Source organism: Sus scrofa, chromosome 14 (assembly GCF_000003025.6).
Source record: "Sus scrofa isolate TJ Tabasco breed Duroc chromosome 14, Sscrofa11.1, whole genome shotgun sequence".
NCBI lineage: Eukaryota > Metazoa > Chordata > Mammalia > Artiodactyla > Suidae > Sus > Sus scrofa.
This window is the reverse complement of record NC_010456.5, coordinates 57,460,139-57,482,170: the sequence shown is the minus strand read 5'-3', so window position 1 is coordinate 57,482,170 and position 22,032 is coordinate 57,460,139. Positions and strand designations below refer to the sequence as shown.

Sequence of the window (22,032 nt, the reverse complement as noted above, 5' to 3'; positions counted from 1 at the left end):
ACTCAAGGGCGCAACGCAACCAAGGCTGGAGCGCCAGCAGTGGCGGCAGCCTGGGGCCCAGAAGGGTGGGGTGGGCAGGGTGGGCCAGGTGGGCGGGCCCTGCCTAGGGGCGGGCCTTGGAGGCGGGGCGGGCCCAGTGCGACGGGGCGGGCCTGGGGGGGGGAGCGGGATAGGGCCTGGGGGCGGGGCAGGGCGGGCCATCGAGGGGCGGGCCTTGGAGGCGGGCTGGGCCCTGGCGGCGGTGCGACCCAGACGGTGGCTAGGCCGAGTGTGCTGCCAGCTGCCCACAGGCCCAACTTGCCACCATGGAGCGACAGCGCCGGCGTCCGCGGAGACCGCTGCAGCAGCAGAGGCGGCCGAGGAGGAACGGGGGCTGGGACCAGGGCCTCCGGGTAGTGAGCCTGTGAACACCCACCGTCCCCCAGCCCCGACTCCTCCTTCCTGCCTTCCTGGGCTCCGGCTGTGACCCCGCAGGACGATGCGCGCGGCCGGACTCCCCGGAGGCTAAGCCCGCTGCCCTGCGCTCCGCCCTCGCCGCCGCCCTCCATGGCCTTGCCGGGCGCCGAGGGCGCGGTTGACAGGCCGGGGTCCCCCGCGCGGGGCGCCCCCGCCGCCTCCTCGTCGTCGTCGTCCGCCTCCTCCGGCGGCTCCGCCTCCGCCTCGGCCTCGGCGGGAGCGGGGCTGTGGGCCGCGCTGTACGACTACGAGGCGCGCGGCGAGGACGAGCTGAGCCTGCGACGCGGCCAGCTGGTGGAGGTGCTGTCCCAGGACGCCGCCGTGTCGGGGGACGAGGGCTGGTGGACCGGGCAGGTGCAGCGGCGCCTGGGCATCTTCCCGGCTAACTACGTGGCGCCGTGCCGCCCGGCCGCCCTCCCCGCGTCGCCGCCCGCCCGGCTGCCGCCGCCGCGGCCCGGGTCGCCGGTGCACGTCGACTTCGAGCTGCTGGAGCTCAAGGAGCTCATCGGCGCCGGCGGCTTCGGGCAGGTGTACCGCGCCACCTGGCAGGGCCAGGAGGTGGCGGTGAAGGCGGCGCGCCGGGACCCGGAGCAAGACGCGGCGGCGGCGGCCGAGAGTGTGCGGCGGGAGGCCAGGCTCTTCGCCATGCTGCGGCACCCCAACATCATCGAGCTACGCGGCGTGTGCCTGCGGCAGCCTCACCTCTGCCTAGTGCTCGAGTTCGCCCGCGGCGGAGCGTTGAACCGCGCCCTGGCCGCAGCCAACGCCGCCCCGGATCCCAGCGCGCCCGGCCCGCGGCGCCCACGCCGCATCCCCCCACACGTGCTGGTCAACTGGGCGGTGCAGATTGCGCAGGGCATGCTCTACCTACACGAGGAGGCCGTCGTGCCCATCTTGCACCGGGACCTCAAGTCCAGCAACAGTAAGTTGGGGCCGGGTGGGGGAGGGGAGGGAGAGGAGGGCGCAGCCTTGCTGGGCTCTGCCCACCTAGGTGCGGGCCCTGGGCGGGTTCCACCCGGACGGAATGCCGGGTGGAGGGAGGCAGGGGTCGGCCTCCCGACACCGTCAGCCCTTCTTGCGCAGACCTTCCAGGGCTCAGAGGTCCAGATCCTGCTTACTTGCTTTAGGGCAGGTGACACACTCACCTTGACTTTTTAGTGTGCTTTTAGTGTGCCTTTTTAAAAAATGCAGATCAGACTTGTTTGCAGACTAAACGGTTGTAAAATGTCTGGACTTTCTGGAAACCTCACGGTGCTGTTTGGCCTTTAGGTACAGTAAGTGGTTCATTTGGATAGAACTTTGCAAACTGAAGGCTTCCTCAGCAGCCTGTGTGCCCCACCCCACCCCCGTTTTGCCGGGTGGCCTTCATCAAACTGCCCTTCAGTTTCACAAGCAGTGTATTGAGGTCTCTTCTTTCACACTTTAAATATGGCTTCGTGTCCTTTGACGTTTCCAAGCGGTTTTCTTCATTCAGGCGTCTCTGTACAAGAAACATGATTTCATGTTCCGTGGCCTGAGTGTTGCTGGTAAATAGTCTCCAGACCAGAAAGACCCTTTTGCACCATTATGCACGCTTGGGTTGAATTTAAGAGCAAGCTGGTTGTCCTTGGGCAGATACTCACAATCCTCAAGCCCTGGCCTATATCATTTACTTTGTTTATAAGTCAGGGTGCATTTTCCAGATGGCAGGAAAGAACGGACAAATGAACTAAGCACAAATTCTGTTAAATTTCATAGTCTGAAAGAGCGAACAGAATTGCCGTTTAAAGTTTTTTCTTCAGTATGGAAGATTGCTTCCTATTCTTAGATTGAGATGAAATCTCCTGCAAGATTAAAGGCTGCAGTGAGAACTGGCATTGGCCTACCACAGCTGCATGTCTTTCCACCTTGTGAAACCTGCTAGGACAGGAGGTAACTCAAGTGGAAATGCTGTCCTTCTCCAAGTCTGCAGACAGAGGAGCGACAAGAAGAAATGATAAATTTGTAGTATGTTTATGTAGATTTTTTTTTTTTCTGGTTCAAAATCCTTCAGCCCTGAAATGTATTTGAAAATGACAAATGTGGCATTTTCATGATGTGAATTATAAGGAATTTGAAAGTTGGTAGCAACATATAAGCATTGACTATTTCTTTTAGGTTTTATTTTAGGACCTCCGTTTGCCCCCATGTCTTATAATTTAGATTGCACCTGCTTGAGGGATTAGAGCAAATTCTAACAAAATATGGCCTAGGAAAGTGGCGGTGGTGGTGTGTGTGTTCTTAGAGTTCTGACAGAGGCCACATGAAGGACTCTACAATTATTTGCCTTTGGACTGTGTTACAGTAAATTATAGCACAATTTTAAAGGTACTTAGTTTTGTAAATGCTTCATACCTGACACAGGTTTTGCTTCCAATTCGTGCTTATTTCCTAGAATATACTTTTATTGAAAGAAATGTTTCACCTGCTGCCTTAGAACAAGGCCCGTGTGTCCTGTCCATGTGTCCCACAGGCCCTCTTCCCAGTGAAGTCCTGTGAGCTTTTGTCTGTCTCCCGGCAGTTCAGTACAGAACAGGGGTTTTAAGGATGGCAGGAGCATCTTGCTTTTTGCTCTGGCTCTTGGCAGCTGGCACAGTTATGTGATAGCCATGGCACCTGGTGTTCTACAAACTCACTCTTCACAGGACATCACATCACCAACACAGGCCAAGCAATTTGGGTCCTTAGACCAAAAGAGGAAAGAAGCTCTAACTATTACTTGTGCGTGATACTTAGGCTCTTTGGTTGGCTTATAATAATGCTTGAGGTCCATATGACTGTTCCCAAAGAAGACAGACCATGTTCGCTAGCGTCTGTAAGAGCATAACAGGGGAGATTAACCCATGTTCTTATAGATTAAAAACTTTAAAAGAACTAATACTATTAAACACTAAAACGAAAGAGTATGGCCCTGGAATAATAACGTGGTTAAATAGTTTTTATTGACGCCAGAAAAACTTGTACTGTGAAAAAACAAATAGCCTGCTGGTATCTGTGGGGGATAGTTTGTAATTTGAAGGTGATTATATGCCGCAGCGTAGTTTTTGAAAGACTTTTCACCCTCAGAATAACTTGCCAAACTTCCTGGAGCATTTTAATTTCTATAATTGTCAGGCAAGATTGCTTTGCACTTGAATTTTCGCACTTTTAAAAAAACTTAATTGGCTGGGTCACTCGCTTAGCCAAATATTTGTTACAATATGACCATTTTTATAGTTCTGTAATTTCTACCATGTAAGCATTTTGAATAGGGCCGCAAATGTGCAGATCACAGCGTCTAGCACATTGCCTTATCCTGGCTCTCTGCTGTTATTTATTCAGTGAATACATGCAGACACTTTGGAATGCTCTTATGACATGTGAAGCCATAACTTCTTGTTCAGACTCTTTAGTACAGTTGGTACTTATAGTATGTTTTGTTTGACTTTATTGGTTATTTGCTCATGGTGGTAGTGAGTTAATAATAATGTAAACAAGGTTTTAAAAAATAAAAATCAATATTGAATTTTAGCTTTATTCCTTAGTCTATTCATGTAACAAAGAGCCAGTCAGTATAGGACCACGTGGAACCAGGCTAGTAGAAATGATTGTGTAAAACAAATGTTTAAATTTATCAAAGTGAGATACGGCTCTCAATATATTTTCTTTCCTCTTTTTCTCATTGACTTTTTTTTAAGTCTTATCATATCGTTTTGAGACAATGGTTATGTTGAAGTAAAAGGAGCTGATGTTGTGATGGTACAAACAACTTTTGTCCCTTTCCTAACAGATAACTAAAGAATGAAATCGGAGCCAAATTAGCAAGTTTTAAGCATCATTTATGTTGTGCAAATACACTACTAGGTCCTATCACTCCTGGATGCAGAGTAAATAGAAAAGAGTTTGCTAAATCTCTACCACAACTGGAAAACAAGACAGAGCAGCCTGAAGTTACTGTGAAAATGGCCAGTTTTATATGTACTCAGAGAAAAATCATCAGGAACTGAAACTCATTATTCAACACGTTTCGAGGGTCCACCCTGTGCCAGGCCCTTCTGGGCCCCAGGACACAGTGGCAAAGCCATGGCAAACGGGGTCCCCACTGGCATAGGGTGTAGTCTAGCAGGCAAGATAGATGGCAGTCATGCAGATGTTAGAAAGTGCCATCAAGACAGTAAAGGGTGGGCGAGGGGTGGAGAGGGAAGGGTTGGAGGCTGAGGGTGTTGGTCAGATGGGCTGGTCGAGGGAAGCCTCTTTGAGGAGGTGACAGGGAGCCCTGGGGGAGGAGTGGAGCAATGATCCAGGCAAAGAGCAGAGGGAGCAGAAATGAGCCTCGCTTGTTGGGGGCAACTCTGGGGAGAAGGCAAGCAGTGGGGTGGGGGGTGGAGGCAGTTGGTGGGGGGGACACTAGGTAGGCGCCGGAGTGGAGGGGGCTGTCGGGTGGTGAGCACTATCCATGGGTCCAAAGCTTGGGAGCATTTTGTGCAGAGAGGGGGTGGGATCTGATGTCTGTGTTTACAAGGTTACTCTAGAGAGTGAACTAGTAACTGGCCATGGAGGTTGTCCAGGCCAGAGAAGGCATTCACTTGGTGGAGGGCGGTAGCAGGGGAAATGGTTTTCGGGGAAGCTACCAGGGCGGAGTAAAAATAAAATGCTATGGTATGTAAATTGCCAAGGGTGATTTGAATTATTAGAATTCAGTCTCAAGTGTTTCGTTTATTCTGGCATTCTTCAGGATTGAAAGAAGATTGCACGGCATAATTTATGGTTCCTTCACAAACTATGTTGCTTGCTGTGTTCTGCCTTTCTTTCTTTCTCTCTCCTTTCTTTCTTTCTCTCTCTCTTTTTTTTTTTTTTTCAGCAGGAAAATAAACCTTCCATGAGAAACTGAGCCACTGGCTCTGGTAGCTGCTTATTTGTATTTTTTATTTCAATGATTAAGCATCTTTTTTATCCTGATTTTTTTTTTTTAGCCTTCTGGGAATAATTATTATCTATATTACTATCTACAAGGCCATCTGCAGTCTCTGAATAGACATAGTTATATTTGAAATGCAGTTGAGAGCTCTTACTAAAACAAACTACAAAAGGGATCTCAATTTTTTTTTTTTTTAGCTTTTCTCATTAGTACAGTGTAAATAAAGGAACTATTTGAGAAAATTACAGCAAATGTGTTATCTCCAAAAGGTGCTTAAAAAGCTCATAAGAATGATTTGGAAGAGCTATTAATTGTGCAATTACCAGTTAAAAGACATGCCTCTTCTCCCTTGTCTCATCTGTGTCTCTTCTTTTACTCCCAATGTGTAACTTCGTGCATGGCCTCTTCCTGTTCCAAGAGTCCTGGGACATCCGTCCAAAGAGCCCAGTGGGGACAGCTAATCTGCTTCTGAAACAAAATCAGCTAAAGATACATTTTTGGTAGAACAGCAATCACAAAGGGTCACCACGTCTTCCCCTGCCATTTTTATGCTTACATATTTAAAAAAAAAAAAAAAAAGGATCCACTTGTAATTTTCTAGAGTTGTGAAGAGGGGCAGTAATTTAGTGCTGGATTCTGCTCACTTGTTACTATACACATCTGATCATTTTTGTGGTTATTGTCAAGTGTATCGAGGTATGGGAAGGTAAGAGGATGGGGAATTTTCCTCCCCCTGTTTCCGAAGGCCAAGGCCATCCGTAAGCCCAGTTTTCCCACACTGGCACGTGAGTGTTGAACTTTGGCGGACAGTGCAGAACTGGAGGGAGCACTGGCTTTGAAGTCAGACCAGGGTGTGAATATTGGTGTCATCATCTATTCTGTGTGACCTGCGGAAAGTTATATCACCTCATCTGAGCCTGAATGTCTTGATTTCTGATACTGTCCACAGCATTCCTCTCTAAGAAGTGGACAGCAGTCAGGTAGCTAGATGCTGTTTAATCTTTTTCTCACCCTTCATAAGCAATTGGGTAAATTCTGGCCTGAAAGCAGATGGCTTTTTTAGGGAACAGTTAGCAGACACGTGTGGCTAGAATGAAAGGGAGCTGGGGGGAGGCTTTTTTGAGGAGGAGACAGGCGTTTAGCCTGTGGCCAGACAGCATGGCCCTGAATGCCGTGCTAAGAGGTGTGGGCTGTCTAAGGGCAAAAGCAAGCTGTTGACAGTTCGAAGGAGGAAATACTCTGATCTGCGGTAAGATCAACATCTACAAAGAAAAATATGTAAGTTTAGGATAATTTGCTTTATGACTGTACTATATAGGCTCTCAGTCATGCAGAAATAAAAAATAAAATACTTGGACATCATTTTGGCATAAATGATCATTTATGTCCTGAGCCTGGTTTTTATAACCACTATTTAGTGAGCTCATTTAGGGCACTTTCTTTCTCTGATTCTTTGGAGTTAGAAAATAATGACCAGATTTATTATGTCAGTTATTTTTAACTCCAAATATTTTAACTCTGTGGTACTTGAGGGGCTCCCCTAATAAGGGAATTTTAGGGGCAGAAGAAGGGTTCCTGGGGAGGCTGGGGAAACTGTGCTTGTTTTATTTTGGAGCCTGGTCATTTGTACAGATGACCCCTAATCAGAATGAATTCAGTTATTTTTAAAAATTCTTCTTCAAATACTGCTTCATCTTAAGTGCTGTAACTAAGTATCAGCAGTATCGAACATGTATTTAATGCTTATTAGATGCTGGGTACTGCCCAGACTTTATCCTCATTTATTCCTCACAATGACCTTTTTAAGGTCGATAGTTTGATTATCCCCATCTTATAGATGAAGAAACATGAATCCAGGGATTAATTGGCTTAATCAAGACCACTCCACTTGTCAGATAATTGAATCCAGGGCCTTTAATCCCATAACTTGACCGTCTGTCTTCTTCATTTGGTGCCTAGACGAATAGTTCTCAAATGTGTGTCATCAGAACCCCAAAGAGCTTTCATTTATGTGGGTTTGGCTGTTGATATTTACCATATTAGAAATTTAAGATGGTAAGTTTAAAGATATTTAATATAAAAGTAATGACAGGACATGTTAACATAGCATTTTTAATGGGGGGGGGCTTATTTTCCAAAATAAATTTAGCGAGAAGAGTGGCCTTGCTTTATACTTTGAAGCTCATTTTGCTGACTTAGCAGAAGACAGATGAACATTTCTATCTGCTTCTGCTTTTCAGGTGTTACCACCACAGGGTTGCTCACGGTGCGTGGGCCACACTTTGAGAACCCTAGGCTAGAGGACCAGTTTTTTTTGCTGGAGAATGGCTCCCTCAAGCAGTTGTTCCCACACCTAATGTAGCATCAGACACTCCCCATGAACTTCTCGAAGTACTGTTCTCTGACTCCCTTTTAGATATTCTGATTTGGTTGTGTTCAGTGGGAACAAGCAATGAATTTTTTCTCTAACACTTCATTTTAAAAAATCTTGAAATATCCCAAGTCAAAGGACCTTTAAGCGAACACTTGTCTACTCACCACCTAGATTCTACCATTAATGTTTTACCAAACTGTTTTCATGCAGACCTAACCCTATCCATCCATCCATCCATTCATCCATCCATCCATCCATCCATCCATCCATCCATCCATCCAACCATCCGAGCTTTGGATGCAGCAGTGTATTTTTTAAGAAGCTTCTTGAAACTGCTGTCTAAGGGACCAGATGTGTGGGTTCCTTCTTACGGCTGACATGTAAATTCTTCCGTGGCAACAGACTATCTCCCAAGTCCAGCTCAGTGTCTGATGATAATGGTCGGTCATAGAAGGCACTAGATGGGGGTATGGGTGACATATTCTGGGCTTGGGTCTCTGGGGAAAGAACTATCTGGCGTCTGTCCCTCTGATGTTGGAGATGTTGTGTCTAAGAGGGGATCTCTGACTGCACTGCTTACCACCCATGGGCTCGTGAACCGCGATTTTTTTTTTTTTTTTTTTTTTGGCTTTTTAGTGTGGCACCCGAGGCATATGGAGGTTCCCAGGATGGGGTCAAATGGGAACTACAGCTGCCGGCCTACACCACAGCCACAGCAACACCAGATCCGAGCTGCTTCTGTAACCTACACCACAGCTCACCGCAACACGAGATCCTTAACCCACTGAGTGAGGCCAGGGATTGAACTTGCAACCTCATGCTTCCTAGTTGGATTTATTTCCACTGAGCCATGATGGGAACACCTCCGGCTTTTTGAATAGAGTGAGGTGAGGACCAGTACACCTGGGGTCCATACACTTTCCCACCAAATCCAGGTAACGTGTTTGGCTTTGAAGGCCATACAGTATCTGTTGCAACTCTTCCACTCTCGAATTAGGCCGCTAGGATGAAGTTCGCTGACCCCTAGTATATGTCAGAGTATTTCATAAACTGTAAGATACTATCTAAATGTAAGCCGGTGACGATGCTCATTTTTATGTATGGTTTAGAAACTCCCCTGAGTGCTTTAAATATTTACTACTTTTTGTGTGGGTGAACTCACTGATACCTAAAATTGTTGCACAATTCTTTATAGCCAAGAATATTATTATTAGTCGTTCTGCAAAATATATAGTGCCGTGTTATCACATATATATTCATCTTGGTGGGGGATGAGGGTCTTCTAGACGCAGGCCACCCTGTACCGGGAAACAGTCCAGAGCTTCGTCTCCCGTGCTGCCATCTTCACGCTTTGGCAGGTCTGCTTGTAACTTGGGTTGACAAATTGAGGGTCAAGGAGAAAAGGCACGAGGGACTAAATTGCTCTTGTAACTATGTCACTACCAGAGTTCATTACTAGTACATTTTTAAAGTTGTTTGAAGAAGCGAATCACAGGCTATTTGGGGGAAGTATCTTGATGGCATGTAGGATGTTCCAGTTATTGTTGGCTTGATTGACTTCAAGAAGTTATTTTGTTTCAGGCCTTCTGCAAATACTGCCTCAAATAATACTGTCTGTGTTGCCTGTTTGTTTGTTTTACTAGTGTATTAATGTAGAAAGTTGTGGAAGATTCCTCCCTCATCATTTTTCTTTGTTACACACCTTGACAAAATACTTAAAATACTAAGGTGATGGGAATACAGAGCTCAGCTTCCACAGGCAGAGACGTGTAAGATGTTTTCTCGTGAAAACCGAGGGTCGCGTGTGTCCGTGCAAAGGTGGATACTATGGCACCTGCTTTGGGTGGGAGGAGCAGTGTGGAGTCCTGTTGCAGCTGACCATGTCCCCCGGTCCTTGCTGGGTAACCTCTTCTTGTGTTTAGTAAGGGGATTGCTTCGTTTACACCACAGTTGCTTAGTGACCGGGAACTCTGTGCTGGGAGCTGTCTAGGCTCGGGGTTTAGTAGTGAGCAAAGCAGGAGCTGGTTGCTCCCCTTGTGGCCACAGCCAGTGGACCACGTGGACACAGGAGTGTAATGAGCGGACAGTGTGCCGGAGAATGGTGAGCGCTTGGTAGAGACACTGGAAGTTGAGAGGAGTGGGGGGTGTTGGGGTGAGCAGCGGAAGGCCCAGAGCGGGTGGCCAAGGGGGGCCTTCCAGAAGGGGAAGCAAAACCTAATGGGTGGGAAGGCAGGTCACCTGGGGACACATACTATTGTAGCCAGGACAGAAATTGCTCCTCACATCAGAGGCCAGGTGAAGGGGAGGTGTGGGGCCTAAGGCCGGGGAGGGGGGTCCCCTTGGCCACTGGAAGGTGCGTTTTTGTTTTGTTTTGTTTTTAATTTTTTAAAGTCGTATTGAAGGAGAGCTGATTTACAAGGTTTGTGATCATTTCTGCTGTACAACAAAGTGATTCAGTGATACATGTAACACACATCCATTCTCTTTCAGATTCTTCTCCCACATAGGTTATCACAGAATATTGGGTAGAGTTCCCTGTGCGTATCTCCCACCCTATTAGGATTCATGCCCAAAATAATAATCATTCAAGTAATGACAAAAAATTATAATATCGTACTACCTACGTAAGTAGCTATTTCAGCCTTACTTAACTTACATTTCTACATATAACTCACTCTACATCCCTAACTATAAGCATAAAAATAAAATGACAATTTGAGTACACAAAACAAAATTTCTTCCAACAATGATCGCAATGTCTACATTAATTTTACCTCTCACACCAGCCCTCTCAACACTAAACTAGGAATTTAGGTTAATATCGACCAAGGGCCTTCAAAGCCCTAAGCAAGTGCGATGTACTTCATTCCTGAATAATAAGGACTGCAGGACTGCATCCTGTACACAGCAGGTCCCCTTTGGCCAGTCATTCCATATACCTCAGTGTGCATGTGCCAATCCCAACCCACAACTTGTCCCTCCCCTGCCATCTGTCTCTGTTGGTAACCATACATTTTTCAAAGTCTGTGAATCTGTTTCTGTCCCGCAGGTAAGTTTGTTTGTATCCTTTTTTTAGATTCCACTAAATGATTTCATATAATGTTTGTCTCTATCTAACTTCACTTAGTATGATCATCTCTAGGTCCATCTGTGTTGCTGCAAATGGCATGATTTCATTCTTTTTTATGGCTGAATAGTATTCCAATGTATGCATGTATCACATCTTTTTTTTTTTTTTCTTTTTTTTTTGTCTTTTGTCTTTTGTCTTTTTAGGACTGCACTCATAGCATATGGAGGTTCCCAGGCTAGGGGTCGAATTGGAGCTGTAGCCACTGGCCTACACCAGAGCCGCAGCAACTCCAGATCTCAGTCACATCTGTGACCTACATCTCATGGCTACACCGGATCTTTAACCCACTGAGCAAGGCCAGGGATTGTACCTGCAACCTCATGGTTCCTAGTTGGATTCGTTTCCTCTGCACCACGATGGGAACTCCTCTACCACATCTTCTTAATCCATTCCTCTGGAGAGTTTTGAACCGAAGCCCCAGCTCTGAATGACTTTGCAGCAGGTTACACAGTCATAGTTTTGAGAACAGATGAGACAGGGTGAGGGGACCATTTGGGGGTCGGCACCCCGTTGATGACATTTAAAGCCCTGAGATTGGCTAAGATGATCTGGGAACTGAGTGCTGATAGGGAAGACCAGCAGTCCAAAGACTGAGTCCCAACTGAGGTTACCAGTAATTAGAGGCCAGGAGACAGGGAGGAACCAGATGAAGGAGCAGCTGGAATAGGAAGGAAAGCAGAGAATATCCTGATGCCCAGGGGCCAGTGAAGAACGTGGTTCAGGGGAGAGTGATCAACTGTGTCCAATGCGTCGTCAGATCAGTATCCGGATAACTTCTTTGTTGCAGTTACTTCTAGAACAATCTTCACTCCCCACACTGTTTTAGGAGGGCAGAGATGAGCCAGTTTTCTATAATCAGCAACTGACTTCTCATGAAAAGCCTTATAATAATTCATCGTCTTCCTGCTCATTCTTCCTCTTACAGCATCCACTCACTCATTTAGCAATTATTTATTGAGCATATAAAAATGCTAGCTGCTGAATCACTTTGCTGTGCAGCAGAGATTAACACGTTGTAAATCAACTGTGCTTCAGTTTTTGAAAATGCTAGTTGCTGTGCAGTAAAAAGAAATAAACATGATTAATTACGTGCAAGTTTTATCTTTCAGTTGCTTATAATTTGATTAGGGAGATGAGACCAACAAGTAAGATAAATGTTTAAGTGTAATGGGAGTGGCACAACTTAAGTGCATTAGAAATGCAGTGAACTTGGAGCTGAGGCGGGGTGTGATTTTGTGGATGGTCCACACAGCAGGTGCAAGGAGTATGGAAACACCAATGCCCTGTCATGGTTTTTATTTATTTTTAGTAAAAATTTTCTTTTAATTAAAAAAATTTTTTTTCATTTTAGGGTCACCCCTGAAACATATGGAAGTTCCCAGACTAGGCATTGAATCAGAGCTGCAGCCGTTGGCCTATACCACAGCCACAGCATTGCAGGACCTGAGCCTCATCTGCAACCTGCACCGCAGCTTGTGGCAACACTGGATCCTTAACCCACTGAGTGAGGCTAGGGATCAGACCCCCATCCTTGTGGATACTAATCAGGTTCTTAACCGGCTGAACCCCAATGGGAACTCCCTAATTTAATTTTTTTTTTTTTTTTTTTTTTGGCTGCGCCCACAACATGCAAAAGTTCCTGGGCCAGGGATTGAACTGCACCACAGCAGCAATAATGCCAGGTCCTTAACCTGCTGCGCCACCAGGGAACTCCCAGCGACATGTTTTTTAGAAGCGGCTTTTAATATACAGAATTGTTAGAGGGTAGGGTTCATTTTGGAGGATCCAGGAAGAGCCGAAGGGGTCATTGAGAATGTGCTTGATGACTGGCATGAAGGTCTCCAGAGAGGAGTAAGTCTATGAATGGAGCATGTGTGGGAATAGATGGAAGGAAATCTGCGAAAACAGGGCTTTTTGGTCAACCTAGAAAGTTATCATTTATTACCCGAAAAGGAGTGGTTGGTAGTTTTCATTTCCTCATTGTCTTAGACAGAGAAGTGATATTTTGTTAATGTATTCTTTCACATTGTTGCTTTTCTCAACAAATTTCTTTCTACTAACCTTTTTTTGGATAATATATTCCTAGTTAAACATTAATTGAAATGAACCTGTTCGACTCAAATGGAATTTGGACCAGCAGTGCCCATAATTGTTGAGGAAATAGAATGGATACATTGTAATTGCTTTGGAAAAAAAAAGCTATAGGTTGTACACTATAATTCGGAAAATACCAATGTGAAACTTCAAAGGAGCTGGAAAAATCGGGCGCCTGGTGGTTGAATAAGTAGATGAAGCCCAGGTTGTAAAGGCTGATGGTTAAAGAATGGGGCTAACAGGGGTCAGAAATGTTTACCGAAGTCTCATGGAAGGGGGGTGCAAATCCTGGTCGCTAGCTTACTAGGGAGAATCTCCTACAGCTGTGTTGCTGACACCCAGAAAGTTGATGTGCCCAGTTTGGGCACGATCCTTCCTGGGTTCCCTTCCTGGTCAGAGCAGGAAACGGAAGCCCTGCCAGCCTCTGTCCTCAGCTGAAACCTGGCCAGGTGCCCGGTCACATTACCTGTCCGGACACTGGCTATTTTTGGTTTCGGTCACTTTGCCCAAAAGATAAGGAATTTGAGGAATTCTGCTGAACACCTCTGAAATAGAATCCCAAACAATGGGCCTTTCATGGAACTCTGAACATTTGACATTCACGGTGTTATTTTAACTTGTTTTCTGTTAGTTCAAAGCGAGGAGGCACTTTGGTCCGTGGAGACTTTGGACTTGGGATGGGGGCAGGTGTTCTCAAGGCGTCAATGCAAAGGCTGCTGCTACTACATCCTGCCCTGGCAGCTTTTTAGAAATGCAGTCAAATTTCATTGTTTAGTTTTTAGTTCTCAGTTTGAGTTCTGTTTTTATTAATTTTAGAGTTGCCCTTCTCAAGTTTTTTTTTTTTTTTTTTTGCTTCTCAAGGGCTGCCAGGTCTTACTTGGGATCTGGGGATCTGGGATGGTCTTAATCAGTGCTTCCTCATGCCTTCCTGTCTGGATGTTTATCAGAATGAGGAGATAATGTATGTGGAAGTCTGCAAGCCTCCTTGGTCATTCATTTGGAGTCTCTTTTGGTGGCAAAGATGTTATTGTTTAAAGTAAGTTCCCATGGAGTTCCCGTCGTGGCTCAGTGGTTAACGAATCCGACTAGGAACCATGAGGTTGCGGGTTCGATCCCTGGTCTTGCTCAGTGGGTTAAGGATCTGGTGTTGCTGTGAGCTGTGGTGTAGGTTGCAGATGCGGCTCGGATCTCGCAGATGTGGCTCTGGCGTAGGCTGGTGGCTACAGCTCCAATTCATCCCCTAGCCTGGGAACCTCCATATGCTGCAGGAGCAGCCCAAGAAATGGCAAAAAAAAAAAAAGACAAATTTAAAAAATAAAATAAATTCCCTAGTGGCTCAGCAAAGTCAGGTTAAGGACCTGGCATTGTGACTGCTGTGGTGCGGGTTCAATCTCTGGCCCGGGAATTTCCACATGCTGTGGGCCCCAAGTGAAATTAAAATTATAAGGGGGAAAAATGTCATATAGCTGATGAAGTAGCTAATTAATCTATTTTTGATAAGGCTTTAATGGATTAGGTATTTATTTTTCTTGACATTCACTAGGAATAAGGACTGAGAAATAATTATACTTTAAGCTGACATGGAAGGAAGGAAATTTCAGGAGTTAACAGAATGAAATTTCTGGTTGTTCTGCCCCCCTTTTGTGATTGGTAGCTTTATCAGGGACATAGAAGACTGAAAATACAGTCATGTACATGGGATCTGAAGCCAGGCCCCTGTATTGTAGACATATGATCTGGGATAACAGTTCTTTTTTTGGCTTACCCATGGCATGTGGAAGTTCCCAGGCCAGGGATCGAATCCTCACCACAACAGCAACCTGAGCTGCTGCAGTGACGACTTCAGATCCTTAACACGCTGCACTACCAGGGAACTCCTGGGATAACATTTCTAGAACTATAAACTGGAGATTGTGATTTCCACCTCACAGAATAGTTTGAGGATCCTCTGAGATGTTAAATGAGCAGCTACACTATATATAGAAGAGGATTAGTAAATGGTAGGCAATATTCTTATTAGAACTGGTGATAATTATTATTAATAAAAACGATTCCATTGACCATTTGATGTACAAGGTACCGCCTGAGGGGTATTGAGGGAGAGAGCAGGACTCCTTTCTCTCCAGATCTTACAATTAGAAGATCACTTATCGGAAGGACTATTACAGCACAACAGTATTTATTCAGTATTGGTGATTTCTAGAACCAGTCCCCACCCAGGTATCCCTTTGTGCTTCCACCTGGTGTTGGTTCTCTCCAGTTGTGTTAACTCTTTGACTTCTGTGACTGTCTAAATGGAGGCCATGAATGTGAATCTATTGCAAAGTGAAAATTCAGCCCTTGCAAAGTGATAGGATTTCTTGATGTCATGAAAAGTGATGTTGAAGATGTGCTAAAAATGCTTTCAAACCCATAGATAAAGGGCTTGTGTGCCTGTGTAAGTATGTGTGATCCTTACAAACTGCTTACTGTTTCAGCCCTTGTTTACCTGTACTCGTGTCCCCCTCCCCCAACCTCGTGATGTATGTGCTGTCATGATTTCCATTCCAGGCAAGGGAGCAGAAGCACAGAGTCCAGACCACGCAGTCTGGCCCCAGAGCACCTGCTTCCAACACTGTGCCAGAGCGCCTCCACTGAGATCACTTGATAATTGCCCAATGGGAGGAATCAGAAAGGAGAATAGGTACCTCATAAAGAGAGGTTCCAAAGGATAAAGGAAGCCCCTGTGACAAATTAATAAAAGCTGTCAGCTGAGCAGTGCAGGCAGTGGTTAGGATCACAGCCCCAGGGTCAGACTGCTTGAGCCTGGCTGCTCCTTAGCTGTGTAACCTTGGGCAGATCACTCAACATCTCTGTGTCCCCTTCCTTATCTATCAAGCACAGGTGATTATGGCACCCACCCAGAGCCTTGTGCTGATTTAGATGCCTGTTGGTGTACCTGACAGAATGTGTTCAGTCATCACCAGTTACTCCTGTAATTAACATTTGGGAACGTGGACCCCTTATGGTCACGTTCCACAGATCAAACCTCAGTGTGCCTGATACTAGTCTCCACTTTTGTTTGGATAATTTATTCTAAGAAACCTCCCATGCTTGCTTGTTTTTGTCCTTCTTAGGGTTAGTGCATAGTTGCAACAATGGCAACAATGTTGTTTAAAAAAGAATAAAATAGATTTACAATCCTTTTATTTTCCATGGTGAAACTAGGATAACAACTCCTTCCCCTGACACACATATATACCCTTTTAACTGAAATTTGGGTGGCTGTTTAATTGGATTCACAGTGTTGCTTAATTTTTTCAGTACTAATCATCCTTTGATAATGAAGACCTATTTCTTGGAATTTTTCATGAGAATTAAGTGAAATAGTGCTTTAAAGAATAAAGAATATGGTGACTATTGATGACTTGTTCATGACTTAGGAATTGGCTATTAAGAATGGACTGTTTTGGTAAATCAACTATAACAGAAAAAAATTAAAATCCTTTTTTAAAAAAGAATGGATGTTTTGTTCATTTCATCTGTAAACATTAAGCACCTGTGCTGAATCGGACCCGACACATGGTAGGTGTGTGTGTGCCAGTGTGACTTCTCACCACCGTCCTCCCCTCCCCGCCATCTCTCCCTCCCTCTTGCTCACTCTTTCACATTCACTCTCTCACATTCTCACTGTCTTAGTGCTAACAGTAGTGGAGGAGACAGGTGAAAACAGTGCGGGTACCTGATGCTGTGTAGCGCTGTCGTGGAAACACAAGCTCACGTGAGTGTGGGGGAGGGAGCACATCCTAGGCTGGGGGGTATTTGGAAGGTGGAGGTGTCACTGAGCAGTTTGGGCCAGAGGCAAAGGCAGCTTGGCTGAAGCAGAGGAGGCTCACCCACAGAGGAGTGAGGCAGAGTTGGAGGTGTGGGTTGCTGTGCAAATCTCAGACTCTGATGGCCCAGGTTTAGGAGTGTGGACATTATCTCTGAGTTATGGGGCACCGTGGAATGTTTTCAGTGCAGATGGATTAAGGTATAATTTCCATACAGTTAACCTCGCCCTCTGAAGGTGTTCAGTTTGATGAGTTTTGACAAATGTATATAATCCTATTACCACCACCATCACCACCACCATCAAGAAAGAGAGCTTGCATCACTGAAAAACTTCTGTTGTATAGCTGCAGTCAGACCTTTCTCCAGCCTCTGGCAACCCGCTGATCTGACTTCCGTCCCTCTTCTTTCAGATGTCCTAGGGAATTGTAGTATGTAACCTGCGTAATGGTTTTGAGATTCACCCTTGTCATTGTCAATGTTTGTTCATGACAGCCTTAAAAGGGAAGGGAAGGTTGCATGGCTTAGGAAGAGGGATCTGCTATGCGTGGTGGTGGGTTAGAGAGGGGAGTGAGGGGTCGCCTCCTGTCCAGTGAGAACGATGATAAAGATGGTGCAGGGCATTGAAGAGGAACAACTGGACTGTAGGTTGGAAGGCGGGGTTTTTTTTTTTTTTTTTTTTTTTTTTTGTCTTTTTGCTATTTCTTTGGGCCGTTCCCGTGGCATATGGAGGTTCCCAGGCTAGGGGTTGAATCAGAGCTGTAGCCACTGTCCTACGCCAGAGCCACAGCAACGCAGGATCCAAGCCGCGTCTGCGACCTACACCCCAGCTCACGGCAACGCCAGATCGTTAACCCACTGAGCAAGGGCAGGGACTGAACCCGAGACCTCATGGTTCCTAGTCCGATTCGTTAACCACTGCGCCAGGACGGGAACTCCTGGAAGGCGGGGTTTTAAGGAAGGAGTGAGTGATGAGATAAGTTAGAAAAAGCAGTAGGTTTAAACCATTCCCTCCTAGCACGTGGGACTTCATGGAAAACCAAGGGAATGCTTGTGCATGGTTGCAGGCAAGGAAATCAACCAGGGGAGAGCGGAACCCAGGGTGCTGGGAAGGGCAGGTGGGTGGGTGCCCCCAGGGGAAGCGCGGTTGTTTTAGCACCTGCTGCCTGAGAGCTGGGGCAGCCCTGGCCTGAGCTGCCTCCCCAAAGCCCCTCTTGTCCATCCTGTAGTTGTTGGGGGTGGGATTGGGCGAATTCCAGCATCTGGATAATGTTTCTCTGAAGTTTCTACTGTTCGCTGGTTTTTGATCTTCCATAAAGCAATCATATCCCATAAAATATCTGTATGAGTTAAAATATGTACAAACACTTTGCTAATTTAAGATAATGTTTGATAATAATGATTTATGGTCATATGCCATACATTCGCAATATTCTTTAATATATTCTGTAGAAGAGACTCTGCATTTAGATGAAGATCTAGTTTCTTAGAAGAAAACAATATTTTTTTCCTACAGGGTAAACTTTTACAGGCTTCTGATTCTACCTCTGATATCTTAGTAAACGTTTCTTGCCCCTGGAAATCATTTACTTTCTCATAAAGAGAAACCTTCATAAAGAGTGCTAAGCCGTATTATGTCTGTGGGATTTTTTTTTTTTTAAGCTTGTAACTTCAGGCCCAAATGAGCCACCAAAGGTTGTTATGAAAAGCATGTCAGATCAATGGTAAAATTCAGGTTCCTTCTCAGTTCTCTGCCAACGGCAGGGCAGGTTGTATTTTAAATGCCAAAGAAAAATTGTATCCAAAAAAAAAAAATCTAAAATTGTCCACCTTTGATTTTTCTTTAGTTTTGCTACTGGAGAAGATCGAGCATGATGACTTCTGCAATAAAACGTTGAAGATCACAGACTTTGGCTTAGCAAGAGAATGGCACCGGACCACCAGAATGAGCGCGGCGGGCACGTATGCCTGGATGGCCCCGGAAGTCATCAAATCTTCTTTGTTTTCCAAGGGAAGCGACATCTGGAGGTGAGGGGGCACCATGCATGTTGCTTCTGCAGAAACTGGTTGCTGTGCTTCCTTTATGTATTTATTTTATACTTATTTATTTATTCATTCATTTATTTATTTTACTTTTTAGAGTCACACTTGAGGCATATGGAAGTTCCCAGGCTAGGGGTCAAATCAGAGCTGCAGCTGCTGGCCTACGCCACAGCCACAGCAACTTGGAATCTGAGCCATGTCTGTGACCTACCCCACAGCTCACAGCAAAATCGGATCCCCCACCCACTGAGTGAGGCCAGGGATCAAACCCATATTCTCATGGATACTAGTAGGATTCATTTCTGCTGCACCACAACGGGGACTCCATCAATGCTTCCTTTAAAGGAGTCCCAAAGTATTCAGTAACTCTGGGCATAAAGAGTAGTGCAGATGGTCCCCATTGGGGATGGCTTACCTTAACAGTTTTTTGACTGGACAATGATGCAAAAGCCATATGCCTTCTGTAGAAACCATACTTGGGACTTGGCTTTTTGATCTTCCCCAGGCTGTTTGATTTGTGGTCCGACCCTCTCTCGTGAGGCTGGGCAGAGGCAGTGGCTGCAGCTCCCTATCAGCCTTGGGATCACCAGGGAAAACAGCCCACACACTTACGACCATTGTGGACCCGACAGCCACTCTGTTTTTCTCTTTGGGTACAGTATGCGATCACCTATAGGAGCTGGCCAACACTTTATTATACCATAGACTTTGTGTTAGGTGATTTTACCCATCCACAGGCTAATGTGAGTGTTCGGGGCACTTTTAAGCAAGGCTGAGCTAAGCTTTGGGAGGTTAGGAGTATTAAATGCATTTTCAGCTTAAGATGTTTCTAACTTAACAATGGATTTATACAGATGTAACCCCATTGTCAATTGAGGAAGATCTGTATGGACCTTTTGGGAGAGGCTTTATGGCTTTGATCAAGGTAGTTGTGATCCCAGTTCCTGTTGTGGCTCAGTGGGTTAAGAACCCGACTAGTATCCATAGTGTTGTGGGTTCGATCCCTTGCCTCCCTCAGTGGGTTAAGGATCTAGTGTTGCTGCAAGTTGCAGTGCAGGTCGAAGATATGGCTGGAATCCTGCATTGCTGTGGCTGTGGTGTAGGCTGACAGCTGCAGCTCTGATTCAGCCCCTAGCCTGGGAACTTCCATATGCCACAGGAGCAGCCCTAAAAAGAAAAAAGGAAAAAAAAAAAAAAAGGATAGTTTTAAACACAATGGAATGGGTAACTTGAGATTTTTATTGTCATATGACTTCCATTTGATAGGAGAATCTTGTTAAATCTGAGGTTTGACTAAACCTGGTTATAATTCAGGTTCACAGTAATGTCATTTTGTGCAGTTCTTGTCATGGTGCAGCGGAAATGAATCCGACTAGGAACCATGAGGTTGCGGGTTCGATCCCTGGCCTCGCCATTTTGTAAGACCTGCCAGTGAATAACTGTAAATTTCACTTTAAGCAAAATTTTGGTTCCTCATGACCCCCCAGACAGAATATGAGCATGGAAAGAGTTTGAGAAAAAAAATTTAGATCAGCTCCTTCATTTTACAGTTTGCATCATCTAAAGATTAAAGCTTCTGGCTTGAGGATGGAGAGGTGAAACAGAATCCCTGCTTTACGTGAATTTTCCATTCAGCCATGTCTTCGTAGCGGGTGAAGACACTGTCCAAAGAGGAGAGCAGAGAAAAGTCACTCTGTTGTAGTTACGATGCACCAGGGGCTTACTTGCCTTTATTTAATGCTCATAAAAAGCTGTGTGACTAGTACAAAATTCCAGGTTTTTTCCCTTGCTGTTTTTTTAACAGCTTTATTGAGATATAATTCACACATCATACAGGTCACCCCTTTAAACCGTAGAGTTCATTGGCTTTTAGCATATTAATAGACCTGCGACTTTCCTTGAAAAAGACACATGCACCCGCACTATTCGCAATAGCCAAGACATGGAAACGTCCCAAATGTCCATTGACAGATGATTGGATTAGGAAGATGTGGTATGTATATACATTGGAATACTACTCAGCCATAAAAAAGAACAAGATAATGCCATTTGCAGCAACATGGATGGAACTAGAGACTATATACATTGGAATACTACTCAGCCATAAAAAAGAACAAGATAATGCCATTTGCAGCAACATGGATGGAACTAGAGACTCTTATACTGAGTGAAGTAAGTCAGAAAGAGAAAGACAAATACCATGTGATATCACTTATATCTGGAATCTAATATATGGCACAAATGAACCTTTCCACAGAAAAGAAAATCATGACTTGGAGAAGAGACTTGTGGTTGCTAAGGGGGAGGGAGTGGGATGGATGGGGAGCCTGGGGTTAACAGATGCAAACTATTGCCTTTGGAATGGATAAGCAGTGAGATCCTGCTGTGTAGCCCTGGGAACTATGTCTAGTCACTTATGATGGAGCCTGATGATATGAGAAAAAAGAATCTGTACATGTATGTGTCACTGGGTCACCAAGCTGCACAACAGAAAATTGGCAGAACACTGTAAACCAGCTATAATGGAAAAAAGTAAAAGTCATTATATATGTAAAAAAATAGACCTGTGTACATTCATCACCATGGTCAATTTAGAACATTTTCATAATCCTAAAAAGAACCCTAGCCATCACCCCCCAACACTCCATCCCTCCCAACCCAAGGCAGTCGCTAATCTACATTTTATATCTTTAGATTTGCTTATTCTGGACATTTCACATAAGTGATGTCACATCATACGTAGTCCTCTGTGGCTAGTGTTTTTCAAGTAGCATGTTTTCAATGTTCATATCATAGAATGTGTCAGAATTTCATTCTTATTTATTGTTGAATAATATTCTATTGGTTGAATAACACCACATTTTATTTATCTGTTTATCAGTTGATGGCATTTGGGTTGTTTCCACTTTTTGGCTAACCCTGGATAATGCTGCTGTGAACATTTATGAAAAAGTTACTGTGAGGCTCTAAGTCTTCAGCTCTCTTGGGTGTCCACCCAGGAGTGCAATTGCTGGGCCACACGGTAATTCGATGGTTAATCATTTGAGGAACTGCCAGACTGTCTTCCACCCATTCACATTCCCACCAGCAGCGTATAAACACAGGCTTCTGATTTCCCCGCATCCTTGCCAACACTTGTTTTTATCTGAGCCATCCTAGTCATTGTGAAAGAGTGTCTTATTGTGGTTAAAATTCTAGTTTTTATTTTCT

At 45.1% G+C, this 22,032-nt stretch overlaps 1 protein-coding gene across 1 annotated transcript in view; it reads left to right on the top strand.

Moving 5' to 3' along the window:
- The window catches only part of MAP3K21 (mitogen-activated protein kinase kinase kinase 21), a 57,065-nt gene continuing 35,235 nt past the window's right edge, over positions 203-22,032 (top strand). The window contains exons 1-2 of the mRNA XM_001928214.4: positions 203-1,378; positions 18,627-18,807. Of these exons, the coding sequence (XP_001928249.1) occupies positions 547-1,378; positions 18,627-18,807 (1,013 nt within the window). The 5' untranslated portion in view covers positions 203-546. The remainder of the gene's footprint in view (positions 1,379-18,626; positions 18,808-22,032) is intronic.